The sequence below is a fragment of the Ptychodera flava genome, chromosome 3 (genome assembly GCF_041260155.1).
Source record: "Ptychodera flava strain L36383 chromosome 3, AS_Pfla_20210202, whole genome shotgun sequence".
NCBI classification, from domain to species: domain Eukaryota; kingdom Metazoa; phylum Hemichordata; class Enteropneusta; family Ptychoderidae; genus Ptychodera; species Ptychodera flava.
The window spans coordinates 26187686-26205534 of NC_091930.1; the positions used below are offsets into that span (position 1 = coordinate 26187686).

A 17849-nucleotide genomic window follows, 5' to 3' on the forward strand; every position below is an offset into this window, starting at 1 on the left:
GCTGTGTTGGCAAGCAGGACACCGGGCATTGTTCATGATGATCGGATTATAGTAAAATTCTGTAGTTGATACATTGAAACAGAGTAGTGAAAAATTAGTCAAAAGTTACAGCTAATGTCCCTTTAACAAATTGTCCGAACAACGCCTGCTGAGGTTGATTTGGTAGAAGTACGTAATCACTTGTTCTGAACCGTTCGTAACAGTGTTGAAAGTTGAATTGACTCTTGAAATAAGGAAACCAACGCCAGTGGACGATTATTTTACTAACAATTACACTCATAGTTGTTGGCCTAATGCTGGGAATCAGTTGAAAACAGACCCCTTCATCTGACGCTATTATGATAACCTAGTACTGGTAGTGAGATATAATCTCGACATCATTATATGCTGTTACATTTTTACGTATTCATAAAACCACAAAGCATTTTGAAATACCTACAATATCAGCAGATGTTTATAATTATTACAAAATGCGTTAACTAATGTTACAAAACGCGTTTTATTACAAAACGCTGATACCCTTATTACAAATCGCGTAAACAATATTTTATTACAAAATGCTGATACCCTTATTACAAAATGCGTAGACCATTTTATTACAAAATGCTGATACCCTTATTACATTTTGCGTAAGTTATTACAAATGCGTCATATTACAAAATGCCGCAGTACAAGGTAATAGGGAAGTTATTTGACAACAGGTTGGAGTATATTGTCAATGTATTGAGCAAGAGGGGTGGTGACAGCTTTGCATTGTGGTACAATGGGACGTAGTGGCGAATCTTGCTTATGTATTTTCGGTAGACCATAAAAGTGACTGGGTTTTGGCTCTTTCTGTATCAGTTTTTTATCGATGTCAGGTGTGATCCATTTCTTGTTTTTCCATTTCTTAACTTTTTTTCTCAAGTTCGTTTAGGTATCGATCAGTGGTGTCATATTTTAATTCTTTGTAGAAATAGCGGTCTTGCAGTATGTCGTAGCATTTATCGATATAATGCTTCGTGTCCATGACAACAACACCAACACCTTTGTCAGTCGGTTTAATTGTGAGAGTTTGGCTCTATCGATGAGGTTTTTGAGAGCAGTTCTTTCTTCTTTACTAATGTTATCGTATGTTTTCTTTCGATTATTACCATGACGGACGTCTTCTTCGATAGCATTGAGGAAGGCTTCCACAAGGTAGGGCTTTCATTTGGAGGTGGGTTAAAACCGGATTTCTCCCTATCGAATGGCCCTTGTTCTGATGTGACACTTTGAATAAAGCACCGACCTCGAGGGAAAGCAGTTGTCTATTGCTGAGCAGTTTTGTTTGAGGTTATTACTTTATGTTATATTATGAAATGTCCATTGCATTTTAATTGGTCGAGCTGACCACGTGACTGCCCACAAATACACAGTAATGATTTGTTTACTTGCCCATAAATAGGAATAATATCGTAAACATAGTAACGTTACAGCTTAAACGAAAATTGTGATTTGTACAAAGATCATAAACAATCACATAATTACAAAAAATCACTTGTGGGCCCAGTTGAACACGTTTTTCAAAAAAATCTCCGGATTTGCAAACATCTTTTCAGCGCGCACTATTCACTGACTACGTATGGGGTCCCGTTGTCGTTCGCACGGAATTTGTCGTAAATTTTGATGTTTTTTTCGGGTTTCGTTAATGATATAATGGAAATAACAGACTACGCTGACCATTAACGTTTATTAACGGCCGCGGGCTAGAATAAAGCCAAAATAAACGGGCTCGGTAAGCCTCGCCAGTTAATTTTTGACTGTCTTCTCGCCCGTGGCCATAAATAAACGTTAATGGTCAGCGCGTCGTCCGTTATTTCTATAGTAACAATATGCGCGATTGCATCTTTATTCAAAAGACCATTCTATTATGTACATTAACAACAGTGAAATATTAATGCACAAATAGCGCGATTTAGTTTTCCAATCTCTTACTGCCTCAACCACTCATAAGAAGATTTAATGCATGAATACATATAGATGGATAGACAATATTAGGGCTGAAAATAGCATTATTTCAAATATTTCAGAACATGATCCAGAGTGTACAGTTCAGCCAAGTAAAACAGTAAAAGATGGAGAAGACATTGTTCTGACATGTACAATCGATTTAGATACAAATGCTCCAGGAAATTTAGTCTGGTTAAAAGACGGAGAAGAGGTTTCGCGCAGGGGAGGACAAAGCAACACGTGGGAGACTCAGCTGAGCAGATCAGACAACAACGCTATCTTTGACTGTCAGCTACAACACTACACACTACCCCCATGGAAATGGTCAGAAATATCATGTGAAAATAAAATTCAAGCAGATGTTCAATGTAAATTATTTTACACGAACGTTATAAGTTTTATCTGTCGTCATATATATTTTTATCTATAGAAATTATGTATAGCACATTTCGCAATTTTAATAAGATAACTATTTCTAAAACTAAAATATATAAGGCTTTATATCCAGACTAACAGAAATTGTGTCGTCTATGATACTTGGCAAGGGCGAAATGATGGTTATACTAGATTGAACGCTTTCAATGCGTTTCTGTCAAAACTTTTTGTTACTGACAACTTGACAGATTTAGAAATGGCGACTCTTCCCTCTTTGTCTATCCTTTCTCATTCTTGTTAGCTGCTTTAAGCCTCGATACATTCGTTTCACTGCCGTAGAAGATCGCTTTCAAATCCCAAGCTTCGCAGGAGCCAATCAGGTTGCGATTTAAAACACGGTGCTGAATGCATAATAAGTGGCGACTGTAAACCCCTTGCCGATTGGTCGCCTGTTCTGGCTTATGAGAAAGATTTGAGCGTGATCTTCTGTAGCAGTGTTATAAATGTAGTTTGGCGACTATTAGCTAACGAGAACAGCAAAGAATAAATAAAGGTGAAATCGTCGCCGTCTCTGCATCTGATTCTAATCAAATTGGATGAGAGTACATGAAAATATTGGACACTTCTGTGTTATACCTATTTGGATCTAAATTAACTTGAAATGACCTCTATTTGACTCAGCTGACACACATTTTGGACGATGATCATTGAAGTTCAGTTTTGCTTATACGGAGTTTTTTCTTCAAAGTTTTCCAGTTCTAACTAACTTTTCTAAAAGATCAATCAGTTGATTTGAAGTTAGTAAAAATTGTATTTCTGACTTTTTCAGATTTATCAGTGTTCAATATGACAGTATCACCGAACACTATACTAACAGAGGGTGAAAGAATTACCATTGACTGTACAGCAAGAGATGGAAACCCCGGTCCTTACAACATGATACTGTCACAAGACGAAAACTTGTAACTTCGTATGATAGGCTAGATATACATCACACCATATCGAGCATTTCAAGATCAGAAAGTGATGTCTATAAATGTGAAGCAAACACCAAATTTCAGGACGGCAGCGAAAATCATTGGTATAAAGAGGATGAAACTGTTGTGTTAAGTGAGTCGTCTGGCCTTGTTTACTTGAAAATGCATTCAAGATCAACATTTGCATTATCACCCAGAAAAGTTACCATTGTTCATTAAGCCCGTATACAATAGTTCTTCGTTTTGTGCTTGACATCGTTCTAAAATTATCGTTTATGTTTAGCAATTTTAGTCTCTCGATCAAATTTTCCTGTAAAATGTCCTGATACTTCTTAAATGTACTTAAGTCGTCACAATTTCTTGATGATGGCAGCTCTTATCTCTTTAACAGCCCCGGTTATCCTCATTGAAACAAGTACGGCCGTTGAAGCTTTACTTGGTGACGTGGTCGACTTGGTTTGCACCGTAGACGGTTTCCCGACACCGATAGTGATCTGGTTTGACAATAAAGATGAAGTAATCTCGGGCAGTGAAGAAAACAAAAACGTAACAACAGTTATCGATGACGTGGAGACAGTTACTAGCACTCTGACAGTCTCTGTCGTGAATGAGTCGTATTATGGGATATACACATGTGAAGCATCAAACAGAATACCACCGACTGTTAAACAAGAAATACATATCATTGAACCAGGTACATCGTTGCTATTTCAATCCTTTGTATGGTTTTCTACTTACTACTATAGAGTTTATAATATGGAACACATTGCACGAGTGCCTCGCCGACGAAAACATGGTGGTGTATTACTTAGCTATTAACTTTGAAATAAAGTTGTACTATTTTGATCATCACCGTGCAACATGTACACTTTTAGGAAACATGCAAGTTCGTGTTATCTTCAATCAACTGTAATTTCTTTCGGTAACCAAAACTCTATATAGATTGAGCAATTTATACGTAAATCTGGTTGTTTTTCCCTCCTGTCTCTTTTACGAAGTTTTAAAAATAAAGATGTCAGAGCGACCGTTCAAAATTGAGTAATACTACAACTTTAAAGACACATGTGAATATTCTTTATGTGGTGTAAACTTCGACAAATATCAAAGTATCAACTTGGATATGGTTGTTTTTTTCTGTAGCGACTTTGAAGCGTGTTTGCTATCATCTACAGAAATCATAAGCGAAAATGAAAAATGAACATTACATCACAGATTACGCATGGTGCTATCATCAGTGACAAAGACGTTATATACTCTGTTCGATCAAGATCAATTTGAATTTATTCCATTTAAGCTTCGTTGAATTATTTACCGATGTACGTAACAGAGATTTTATGACATAGAGCTATTTCTCTCTTGATATCTCCTTTTGAGGATTTCGTGTTTTTCACAGGTTCACATTCAGATATCATTGCCATCAGCGTTACATGTACCGTCATCTTTGTTGTTCTAATGGTTGGAATTGTTCTGGGAGTTCTATTCTACAAAAAACGTGTGGCCAAGGATCAAAGCAGCAACACGGGTATGTAAATTAGGACATTTGCACGTGATAAATGGAAAGGCATTGGGATATCTCTCTGTATCAGTAATAGGGCATCCACGATTTAAAACCCGTATGGGTGTTTCCACATTACCGAATTTAAAAGATGTGTACAGATGTGAATTCATAGATCAGGCTGTTTATCAATAAATTTGAGTCATAATTATTAACCTTGCCGTCTTTTGAGAGGAGACTACTAGTGCTTGTATTTAAAATGGCGATAACGGGAGCTGAAAATGTGACATTTGGAGACCAGTACCGTAAAACGATATGGTATTCATCTCCGTACAGAACAAAGGGAAACTGATACAAATATTCCTTAAATTTAACGCTGCGTTAAATAATGTAACAAAACAGATCAAAATTGTTCATTCAGATTATCCAAGTGCTAATTGTTTCAAGCCTAAAAAGTTTGTCTACGGTTACAATTACCGTATAGAAAGACAGTCTTTCACCAAAAAGAAGAACTGTACAGATGCGAGTCTAATGTTAGAACATTGCCTGTCGAGATGCTTTACAGAAACAAAAACATCATCTGTTAATATGTTTTTCTTTGCGTTGCAGATTACGCCAACGCGGGGTAAGTTATGCAATTTAAATTGAAATAATAATTATTGTTGATATCTAGCATTGTCATTAATTGACTTGTAAGATGAATTCGGATCAATATTCCTTTAAAGACTAGATACAAGCGATTATGCTGAAATACCCGAAAATAATTCGAGTAACCGACAGGAAACAGGTTTATCAGAGGCGATTGATATCGATCCATTTTAAGGTAAGAATTGTCCTTTATTACACTTCAAGAGACATGTTTTTATTTACTAAAACTGTTGTTTAGTTGTAAATTGTCAGAGGGTACGATTGCAAAATTTGAGTCCTACCTTAAGGGTTCAGCGCCGACAGTATTATAAGAGAATACTTCAAAGAAGGTGGGACAATCCTGGGAAATTCGTCCTCTTGTAAGCTGTTTACATACAAATGAGATAAGAAACGGGCCACCCTCGTCAAGCGCTTTACGCAAAAGGAAAAAATAGAGTTAATTGTGTCAATCATATGGTATTGGATGTAGCTATCACTGAGACAAGAACGTCAATAATACTTGAAATTTGCCCTATACATGCCGAAATCAGGCAACCAAAAACTTCTTTTTACTATACATTATATGCACGGTGCTAACAACAGGAAAAGATCTCCCTTGAAACTGAAGTTCTTTCTATTCAACCTTCACACTAATTGCTTTTACGAAGTTGGCTCATGGTTGTTTCATACACCTAAATGAATAGCATTACGTGATTTCTGTTACGTCTATGCATGTCTATCATTATTCTATTTAATGTCATTATAAAATATGAATTTAAACAAGTCTGACAATGTTTTAAACAAAAATAGTGAGAGATTGTATTTATAGTTTTGTAATAGCGAATTTTTTATCGCGTATAGGCGTACGTATTGCGATCGCTGATTGGCCCGTACGCAGATCGTACATGATTATGACACCAATGATAACAGAATGAAATCGAAATAGCACACAATATATGTAGATATGCACATCTCTGAGCATGTAAGGCTTGTGGTATAAATGAAATTGAAAAAAGCAAACGTCTGACTGCGTGATTAAGGGAAATGTGTAAAACCAGTATGAACGCAAATAGTTGTGTACGCGGAATAGGCGGCACACGGGCGTCTTTGAACCTTGATTGCTCATTAAATATTCATTATGATAAAAAGGAATCGAGTGAAAAGACATTCATATATGGCCCTAATCGAATATGGACGAGGTCTATGGTGATTAAAGCAGTCTATTCTATATGGAAACATGTCATGCATTCTCAATCTGGGCCCGTATCTTATGCAATGATCGGTCCAAGATCACAATAGCCTAGTTGGGCAAATATGGTAGTATTCTCAAAGTTAATGTATACCTACACTTCTTTGAAGAAATCGACAGGTGGTTTTCACGTTTACGTTTGATATCTGCTTGAGCAAGAGCATACAGTCTCCTTTGGTAAAATAGGTGATAATCTACCCAATTATTATTTAATGGTAATTATTTTACGGGATTTATGTCGGAACTTTCACCGTTATCTGCCCAGCTATTTATTCCTCTGAGAATTACCACTTGTTATTGTAGTCTGGTATTATAGGACCTTTATCGACAGTTTTGCGGTGAACCACAATTGAATTAATAGATGCCAAAGAAAAAACTTTCTGTTTTTCAAAAAGGTCATCTTATCATCTCAGGGCTGTTCTCTTCGGAAGTATTGCGAGGTAATAAATTTAGGCATTTCGATTCAGGGATCATGAGTTGGCTATTTTTTGAGAGAAAGGAGTGCTAAATTGAGTGATTCTTATATTTGGCCGTGCTCAATTTACCTTACCTATAATATACACCTAACATCATTTGCATCAGCAGAAATCACTGGTGAGAAATTTCATCCCAAGTCAACTCAGCATGTTGGTCGACAAAATATCACATCAAGCCGAATAACGCCAGTAAGCTATCTCTTTTATTAAACGTCTATGTTTCTTACAGTGATGCAATTGGTAACAGACAATTTTGACTATTGAGTACTTCACCCAATGTCGACATGAACATAACGCGAACATTGTGCAATATTCTTTTGAAGCCCCGGAATGTTAAAGCTTCCTAGTTGATCAAGTTACATTATCATATCAGACAGTAACTGCAACATCGTCCCACTTTCAAATTGTTACTCTTCCTTTGGTTTCGATTCAACACTTTCGACTCATGACATATAATTCCGCGAAATAATGCCCCTAATATATTTTTCTTTGTTCAGGCGCCTAGTCAAAAAGACGTCGGCTATTATGAAGTGGCTCTCAACTCGATCGGTGTCCCTGTGCAGCAGAGCCAGTCCGAACCTGCCAATATAGAGCAAACGCAATATGCGTCACTACAGCCAACACAACCTAGTGAATATCAAAGTTTAAGGTAAATGCACCCCGAGAACAAATATCCGGACTGTGAACTATTTACGATGCCGTTTCTAGCTGGAAATCTTACTGCTTATGTTGGGTAAATTGAAGTGCCTGTCAACATGAATATAGAAATTATTTTTCTAAGACATCGTGGTACGAAGCAGTTAGTATGCAAACATGAGAGAGAGAGAGAGAGAGAGAGAGAGAGAGAGAGAGAGAGAGAGAGAGAGAGAGAGAGAGAGAGAGAGAGAGAGAGAGAGAGAGAGGAGAGAGAGAGAGAGAGGAGAGAGAGAGAGAGAGAGAGAGAGACCGACCGACCGACCGACCGACCGACCGATCGACCAAAGTGAAAATATGATTATATTTGTCACTTAAGTTTCTGGCATCTTGCAATCTTCTCACAAAATTTTGAATTCACCCTCATTAATATGGTCAGGACGTGCTGTTACACTTAAGTTATAGAGGGGGATGTTGAAAATGAATAAATAATATTTGTTTTGATGACGAAACTTTGAAACCAACCCATAAAGTTTGCTTTAATAGCATGGATTTTGCCAGTACTCGGAATGTGAAGCTTTTCTGATATACAAAGATTACACCGCTTGCTCAGTAATGTCAGAGTAACTGAATGCTTTGTCAATACTTGAACAACATGCATCATTTTTTGTAAGGAAAGATTGCATGTGATTAGCGAAGCGTGTATTGAAGGTGTTATCCGTGAGACCAATGTAAACTTTTTCCTTATTGACTCTTGTTGAAACTATAGCCTTAATGACACTCGCACCTTGTCTGCTAAACGAACATGAATAAGGTTTCACAATGAAAAGACAGAATAGCGTAAAACCTGATATCAAAATGCTATCTTTATCCTTATCTTTATGTAAACTGGACTGAAATGCTATATTAACTTGTACATCTCGAGAGAAAAAAAACGCAAACAAAACAAAAAGAAAAACTAAAAAACTAAAAAGATATATATGAAAATAAAGAAAAGATAGAGCAGGGTTTTGCTTCCCATGGAGTCTATTTTGAATGTATTGAGTTCAAAGGACCATAAGTGACTCTAAGGCAGGATACAAAAGTGCGAACACGGACCATACCTTTGCGCCTGGTCAACACGCAGCCCTTATATGTCGAGTGTAGAGCTAGCAATAGACTATAAAAACAGCATCGTTGTTGGTCATGTTAAATGCCCGTCACAGGTGTTCATATTTATTTATTATAGAAATTATCTTATTCCAGGACATGATTTCCGTCACTGGACATGCTTTTTTTTTTTTTTTTTTTTTTTTTTTAACGTTTTTATTGGAGTTATCAAAATTTTCAAATACATGTCTCATTAATCTGAGAAAAAAAAGACATTACAGAAATCAATAAAGTAGTGATCATACATCATTATTGTGTATGTCTGTTGTGCTAGGGTCTTGGTGGATATTAGTACTGTAGATTCTCCACTTTTTATTATGGGCAAAAATTTTATCTTTTCTCAAGGCAATGTGATACTCAGTTTTTTGTATAGAGTTCACAAATCTTTTGTATGCTGTGAAGTTAGGCAAGGTCTTTTTACAACGACAAATATAAATGTACCTTTTACCAATAAGCAGTAGGAAATTCACAATACTAGAAAGTTTGGGATCACCTAGTATGATCTGCCATATTTTTGGTCTTACTCTCAATTTTAATTTTTGTCCCCATAACATGAAAAATGCTTCCCAAAATAGTTGCACATGTTGACAATCATGTAAAATATGGAGTAAAGTTTCTTCTTTGTTCTTGCAGAAAGAACAAAGAGCATTATCAACTGTGGGTATGTTCATTTTACTCAGTCTAGCATTCGTATACAGGATATTGTGTAAAATTTTAAACTGAAATTCTCTCAACTTACAGTCGATAGTTACCTAAATGGAAGATGATAAATTTCGTTCCAGTTAGTAACATTGATTTTAAATTCATGTTCAAAATACAGTTCTGATTTTGGTGGTATAAAATTAATGTCATTAATCAGCTGTGTGATTACTTTTATATTACACAGTTCCACACTGATTGACCTGTGTTTCGATACAATTTTTACTTCATCTTCATCATCAGCTGTACTTTGCTGATTCACTTGTATGTTGGCTGGGATAACACTTTTTAGTCCAAACCATTTCAAAATGGATGATTGAGGGATACCATTATTGTGTACAGAATCCCAGTCCCGCTTTTGGCCATTTTCGTTGTACAATTGTTCTAATATAGGAATCCTGCATCTACAAAATCCTGGTAAAAAATAGAACGTTTTCCAATCAAAATATCCTTATTGTTCCATAAATAGTTTTTCTTGGATTCAAATTATTTTCACAGTGTGGTTTTTCAAATTTAACTCTTCCCATGTTTTCAACATACTGTAAAAGAAACCACTGATTTTCAATGGCAGTAATTCTACTTTAAAATTACATTTCAGTAATAACTTTAAACCTCCAACTGGTTTTAGTAAACTAGTAAAAAATAGTTTCCATGGGTGGTTATTTTGTTCATTAAAATACCTTCTGATCCAATCTATTCTTGTGGCATTATACATTGCAAAAATATTTGGCATTCTTAGTCCTCCATTTTCTACATTTCCTACCATTGTGTACCTGGCAACCTTATCTGGACCTTTCCATAGAAATTGAAATAACATTTTGTTAATTTCTTTTAGTTTGTTTTTAGGAACCATAGTCATACTCATAATATATTGAATTTGGGACAGGGCTAATGATTTAATTATCTGAATTTTACCCAGTAAGGTGAGATCTCTAGTTTTCCACATGTTTAAGGTAGTTTGTAGTTTTTCTATTGGTCCAACAGTATTCAGCTTGCCAGCTATCTCATGGTCGTGTGATACATAAACACCAACAATTTTTATAGGGCCTTTTGGCCATTTTACCCGGAGGGGAGTTTTCTTCGATTTTTTCATAGTACCTAGCCACATGGCTTCCGACTTATCATAGTTGATCTTCAGACCAGAAACTTTATGGAATTTTTCAAGAAGACCAAAGAGATGTTTTGCAGATTTTATGTCATGCAAGAAACATGTCAAGTCATCTGCGAATGTAGCATTTTTTATCTGTTGATTATTTATATTTATACCTCTAATATTGTTATTGTTACGCATTGAAATCAAAAACAATTCCAAACTCAGAATAAAGAGAGCCGGAGAAATACAGTCTCCTTGTCTGACACCTCTGCCCAATGAGAAGTACCCAGTGGATGTACCTCTATTCATTACACAACTGGAGATGTTTCTGTACAGTGATTTTATCCATTTTATGAAATTTCTCCAAAATTAAAAGACTTGGACATGCTTTATATCTTTTTCAATGACACCAGAAGATCTGACGTTTATCTGTAAAAAGACCTGGTGTTTTTTACATGCATCGTATATCAAACGCCGCGCTCTCCATAGGAATCAACGGTAACTCGTCGATGACAACTTGTGATGCATAATCATCACTTGACAGAAAGTGAACCGGAACAATTATAAACTTGACAACTTCAGGATTTGACAATGATCAAATTGAAAATTTACTTTGGAACTACTGTATCTTTACCACAAAATGCATAGAAAATATGATAAACCGCACAACAGTGCTCAAAATATATCAATGCGCCCTTCGATGATGAAAATCGTTCTGCTTTTATCAACAGATTTTCGTCTAAAATGAAAATAAATAGTATATAGTTGTCATAAGTATGTGAACCCAACAATGTTGAGAAAAAACTTGTTTGAGAGACATGTAATAAAAATTATGCCAAATCAAGTGACTATGTACCCTCGAGGCTAGGGATCACATGCCCTCTTTACATCGGAAATGTCACCTACCCTCGGACACCTAGTCCTATGTTTGAACTGTATTATAGAATAGTCAGTGGTCTCGTACTTTTCAGTCGAGAATCCATCACTCAAATGCTAAAATCAGTTAATCTTGTTTTAACTTCTAGTAAAAACGAATTAGATGACAGTAATTATCTTCAGAGTACAGCAAGTGTGGGGATTTCAATTCCTTTCAATTCCTTTGGATGTAATAATGAGCCAAAACAGCAGTTGACAGAAAATTAAACACGTATCTTTTGGTTGGTCAAGATAACTATAGCCACTAAAGAAGATACATTTACTAATACATGTACCGACCGTAGCGTCTACTGTAAGCCACTTTCAAATAGTTGTTGGTAACCAGATATCGCAAAGTGTCTCCTAGCAAGCTGTAATTGTTTTCTATCTTTTTGCTTTACTGGTTCACCTCATTTAATTCTATACAATAAAGGTCTCATACCAATGTGGAGATGATGTTATACTCTTTATACTTCCTAACTTACCCAAATACTACAGTTTCAACGATTTTTGCTTTCGGCTTGGTCAACTTCAGTACATCGGCAAGCTTGGAGTTGCTATTGATATCAAGGCGCAGGTAAAATGAATGTAGGACACTTTCGCCAGGTTTGATCAACGAATATGAAGGTAACATTCAGAAATGAAAAATCCAAGGCAAAATAGCTTACGAAAATCTATAGCTAAATTAAATAGTGACCAGTTATCTTTCAGGCTTTTAGTTTATCTGAAAGCCTCAGGATAGAATATATACATGTAAGATCATGTAAGCAAATATTAGGTCACCTGTACTTTCTCCCCAACACCTAGCACAACGTTGTATTCGCTTAGCTCAATGCGTAGAGCCACCAAGCCACTCATGGTTACGCTGCAACGCGGAAATGTCCTTGAAAAAATCAGCCGAGTCACACTTCATGGCACAGTGGTAATAGCTGGAACTGTTATCAGGAGGTCATCGTGTCATGACGGGGCAAGACTCGTTAACGCTGTGAGATAGTGACCATTTTTCTTGGCTGGTAAACAGAAGGAAACCTAAAAATTACCAGTGAGGGCCCTGGGCAAGTTCCAGTGCCAGAAAAAAAAATACACAGGTGATTCTCTTACAATAATAATGGGTCAATCATCGAACACCTTTGACATAATATCTCAGGTCATAAAGAATAGGCCTGATTTCTCAACGATTTACCGTGCGTGTCTGTTTATTCAAGCTTTATTTGAATGGCATTAATAGTCATTTGTAACATTTTGTCATTTTTATAATTATGCTTATTTTTTAATAACCTGAGTGGAATTAATTTGGGATAATTTTATGGTGAAGTAATGTCGGTTTTTACGTTATGCACATTTTATAAGTCATTTGTAATATTGAAACATTCAGCTATAAGGCACCTAACAATTTTTAGAGATTTAAAAAATATGAAGATCCAATTATCCCAAATTATTTCAAATCAAGTTTAATTAAAACATGTGTGTGGATAAAAAATTCATATAGTTCATTCTGATAACTCTCCATTGTGTCTGGAGGTGTAGGGGGAATTTATGTACGCAAGAAGACTGAAGGCGTTGCTCTAACAGGGCAAAGTTTAACAGTATTTTACAGTAACAAACGTGTGGCTATTACGTTGAAACTCTCTATCTGGCTGATTACACTTCAGATTAGATTTGACTTGCAAATGAAAGAGAACGATGACTCAAAATGCAGTAGATCAAATATAAAGACTTTAAAGTAATAGTGTAAAATTACGCGAAACTTCGTGCTCTAGAAAACTATGTAGTAAGTATATAAATAAAGTTACAGATTATGGAAAATACCGTGTATCTATCTATCTATCTATCTATCTATCTATCTATCTATCTATCTATCTATCTATCTATCTATCTATCTATCTATCTATCTATCTATCTATCTATCTATCTATCTATCTATCTATCTATCTATCTATCTATCTATCTATCTATCTATCTATCTATCTATCTATCTATCTATCTATCTATCTATCTATGTATCTATCTATCTATCTATCTATCTATCTATCTATCTATCTATCTATCTATCTATCTATTTATCTATCTAACTATCTATCTATCTGTCTGTCTGTCTGTCTGTCTATCTATCTATCTATCTATCTATCTATCTATCTATTTGTCTATCTGTCTATCTGTCTATCTGTGTATTGTAAATGGGCGAACATGGAGTGCAAAGGGGCGAGTGCTCTTTATGGGCGAAGATCGATGGACAATTTTTGCTATCGGGAAAGAGAGGGCGTAGAGTCACTTTTCATTGTAGGAATTGTGGAGTCTTAAAGAGTTGTAATTAGAGGGAATTTTCTCGATAACATCAGTTAAGGCAACACTGCTGACATTCTTGAACGTGGACAAAACTTTTGATACACAGCAGTAGGTGGAACCGTGCTCTTTTTGCATTCATTCTATCAAAAGGGCCAACTGCAATGCTTACGACAGGGGAGGATTTTCATCCCATGGAATGGCCTATTGGGTCCTCTATGTGATGGAAATACACAAAGCAGGATTGTAAAGCATCTGAAACAGAAATACAGCTGAAGTAGTTAGAAATCTCTGCAAGCTACATTAAAAATAAACAACAACACTCATAAAATGAATTTCAGATTAACATTTATTGCTATTTACAAGAAATGAAACAGTAATTGTTGAAACATAATCAAATTTAAAACTTACAAGGGTACACTAACTTGCCAAAAATGAAAATCTTATGAATGTTACTTGTAAAATCACATGGATAACATAATTCGATGTCATCAAGTTTACCTCATGCATATGATGCAAAATTGCTGGCTGTTTTACTGGGAAATCCCCTGCACATTACATACCACTCATAATTGCGGGCCCATTTACCTCGCATCCCAGCTTTGTCAAGCCAGAAGTACTCTACAGATTGACAAGTTCCTTTCACACATCTGATGTGTTTGAAACCCTAGATAAACTAAGCAAACCTAGCACGACATTGTCTCTTTCCCATGCTGCAGAATATAACACCTTCAAGAAACAACACAAACTGCTTGCTCCTTCATAGACGAGCACATCTAAACAGGACTATGAAGGAGCGAGCAGTTTGTGTTGTTTCTTGAAGGTAATAATGACCATTAAGTCATTATCGCGATGGTTTCGCTTATCGTGTTTAAACCGGGGTAGAATATATGCATGGTCACCTATTTATTCAGTGTCTTTCACCATGTCAAACAATCTAAGTAGTATCTCGTATCAAACAAAATTCATGAAAAAAGGCCGACTTTGTCCCTTTAATCTAATTAAACATTGAAATATTTTCCCATCATACTCACAGTTGATTTGTTATTAGTTTATAAAAGAGTAGCATATTCTGAAGAATCTATGGTTTTCCAAAGATATGATAGCTTTTTATTTAGCTTGTCCGCTTAGTGACTTCGATGTTAGGCGCAAATAAAATTCACTTGATTAACTTTAGCGTTGCATGCACAATAAATTTCTCTTACGCACTCTTACATGAAGTCAGATTAATTTTTGGATTCGATTTTCTCTTAGAACAAAACATGATCAAAGGTTACATCATTCAGGAATCAAGGTGCTTAAACAGAGATTCACAACATGTATACAGGATTTAATATACCCTTACGCATATTTTATTTTGCATCATCAAGAGTGCACAATGTATGTCTATACCGTCATTTAAAAATGTCTGTTTGCGTCTCCCATGAACACTCTAACCTGTCGAATTGTCACTCATTCTACAATTACGAAATATACTGACAAAATTATATAAAATGTCGTTGCTTTTAAAAAGAGTGCGTTGAATTAAGGCGTCTTCCCACTCGCAGCTAATATACTTATGTTTGCATGCAATATGAAATGTAACTTAACCAGTATTAGCCTTGTTACTTGATATTCCCTAATAGGAAAACAGTTTCTTTGTAAAACCAGTGACAAAAAAATTGAAAACACTTTCACTAAGCGAGAGAAAATAAACTTCTACATTTTACACGATTATTATCGAAATAAAAAAACAACTAAATTTTAGTAGTATGAATGATCTTTAAATGTAATAACAGTGTCATGTACATGTAATCTGTAACATTTTTCCTTTTATATTGTTTTTACATTGAAATGCAAAAGTATAATATTGGAAGAGCTTGATTAAATTTTCTTACCATATAGTTTGTCATATGTAAGTCCCAAGCCACTAAATGTGGAATTTTTAAAGGTCAAAAAGACTAAATGAAAATTTTGTTGTATCCAAATCCATAAAAATTATGCACAAGATTTTAGTTAAAATGACAATAATAAAATGAGTCAAATCTTTCTAATGTTAGACAAGAACGTGAATTCCTGGTTGATTTTAACGTACATTATATTGTGTACATTCCTTCTGAAATTCAATAATAACGGTGTCCGTATGACACAATTACATATTTCGAGTACTAAAATGAGATTTCATTTATCAAAAGTAGCCCAGATTACACATATGTTTTGAAAACTTCATAATCGCTATCTTCCAGAGAAAATAAAAAAAAATATTATCAGGTCGTGAAATAAAGAAATAGAGTGAAAAACATACATCAAGCCGTTTGATTATGTGAGTATGCTTTTATGACGGGAAGAAGATGAATTTTCATTTTTTGCGAAGGAATTTTTAGTTGATTATCCTTTTAGCTAAAGCAGTTTCACAGTCCACGCAATATTGGGTCATCTTTCCGCGGTAAGAGTTTTCGTGTTAATCATCACTGATCAAGCCAATGTCCATTATTTTAATGTATGTCTACAAAAACAGAAGAGTGAGAGAAAAATTGTAACGATCATGTGGAAGAATGACGTTGGCTTCCTATATTTGAAAAATATGTGAAAGTACAAGACGCTCATTTGAGAGACGAAACTGATTATTGATATTGGCGACGATGGTCAAAATATCTAATCCTCACTTACTTTTTGCACTAGAAACCCATTTCAACATAACAACCTGTAATGTAATCCTTCGTATGGAATATGCTTAGTCTTTTGTTTTAGAATATTGTATCATGAATCCATTGTCTCAATTTAGTCTCTGTTCAACACATTATCTGTGTCTAGATTCGTTTATTTGTTTCTGTGCTAGTTGACCGTTTTCTTCTTACCTTTTCATCAGTGGTCATTTTTTGTAGAATAGCTGTCAATTTGGCGAAGGTGGGTCTTTTCTCCGGATCTTCGTCCCAACAACTCAGGATTGTAGAATACCTTAAACAGACAGTAATTTTTATAAGACATACATATCAACTTAACATCAAGAGCAAACATCACTGTAATTATTCGCTGAAGGAATTAAATAATTTCATCTATATATGCGGACGTTCAAAATGATGATGCAACTGCCGTTGCCGAGTCAATTTTTGCCTCTTATCATGTCATTAGCCGTTATTCAGTATCATCTTTTTAGCCGCCGTCAAACCTAAATAATTGCAACTCTCGGGATTGTCTACACATGGGGTCGTCTTAGAGACCACAACTCCAAATAACAGGGTAAAGAGACAACGGAACGCTAATCTTACAGCTCTTTTTCACAGTGCGAAGGTTTTGGCATTCGATAACCTTCTCGCAATGACGACGTCACTTCCTGTTCCGACATTCCCTGATAAGGTATGTTGCCTGGAGGAGTAAACACAGATCAAAAAAAAATTCCCGCTTAAGTTAAATAATATTTATTTTGGTGCGTTTGTAATGTAAATTAATAGCAGCAGTTGCAGAATCCATGCATTGTAATGAACTCTAACCTTACAAACGCAGTGTGGAACAACCGCCTCGGACTGTGATTCAGCAGACACACAAAACGTTTCACTTACCCATGGTGACAATTTCCCACAAGACAACGCCAAATGACCAGACATCACTTTTTGTGGTACACACGCCATCCTTTATAGACTCCATAGTCATCCAGCGAATTGTTAATTTACCCTAGATGAAAGCAACCAACGATTTATCAGTAATACTTCGGTTTTGATTTATGTTGAAATGAAGCAGTGTCAATTTTCGTCACTATTGGCAAAGCTTCAGCGCCTCGCTCCGACCGGATATATCGTTGTTTTTTTTCACGTCGTGTTACCAGATGATATGTGAGCGGAGACTACAAATTGTCTTCTTTCAGCGACCAATTTAAACCTATACTGTTCAGTAATGCATCCAGGTGCAATATAGCCACAAGGAAATAGCA

General features: G+C 35.6%; 1 protein-coding gene and 1 long non-coding RNA gene across 2 annotated transcripts; one reads left to right on the plus strand and one right to left on the minus strand.

Moving 5' to 3' along the window:
* The first annotated feature begins 3689 nt into the window (after positions 1 to 3689).
* LOC139130247 (vascular endothelial growth factor receptor 2-like) lies at positions 3690 to 5952 on the plus strand. Its single transcript, XM_070695997.1, has 4 exons — positions 3690 to 4017; positions 4717 to 4845; positions 5428 to 5443; positions 5544 to 5952. The coding sequence occupies exons 1-4, from the start codon at positions 3690 to 3692 to the stop codon at positions 5638 to 5640; spliced, it is 570 nt and encodes a 189-aa protein (XP_070552098.1). The 3' UTR covers positions 5641 to 5952.
* A 9955-nt stretch (positions 5953 to 15907) lies between these two features.
* Positions 15908 to 17579, minus strand: LOC139125934 (uncharacterized). The gene is made up of 3 exons (XR_011550416.1): positions 17482 to 17579; positions 17191 to 17287; positions 15908 to 16879 (listed from the first exon to the last, which is right to left on the minus strand). It is a non-coding gene; the product is annotated as an uncharacterized lncRNA (long non-coding RNA).
* Between the last annotated feature and the right edge of the window lie 270 nt (positions 17580 to 17849).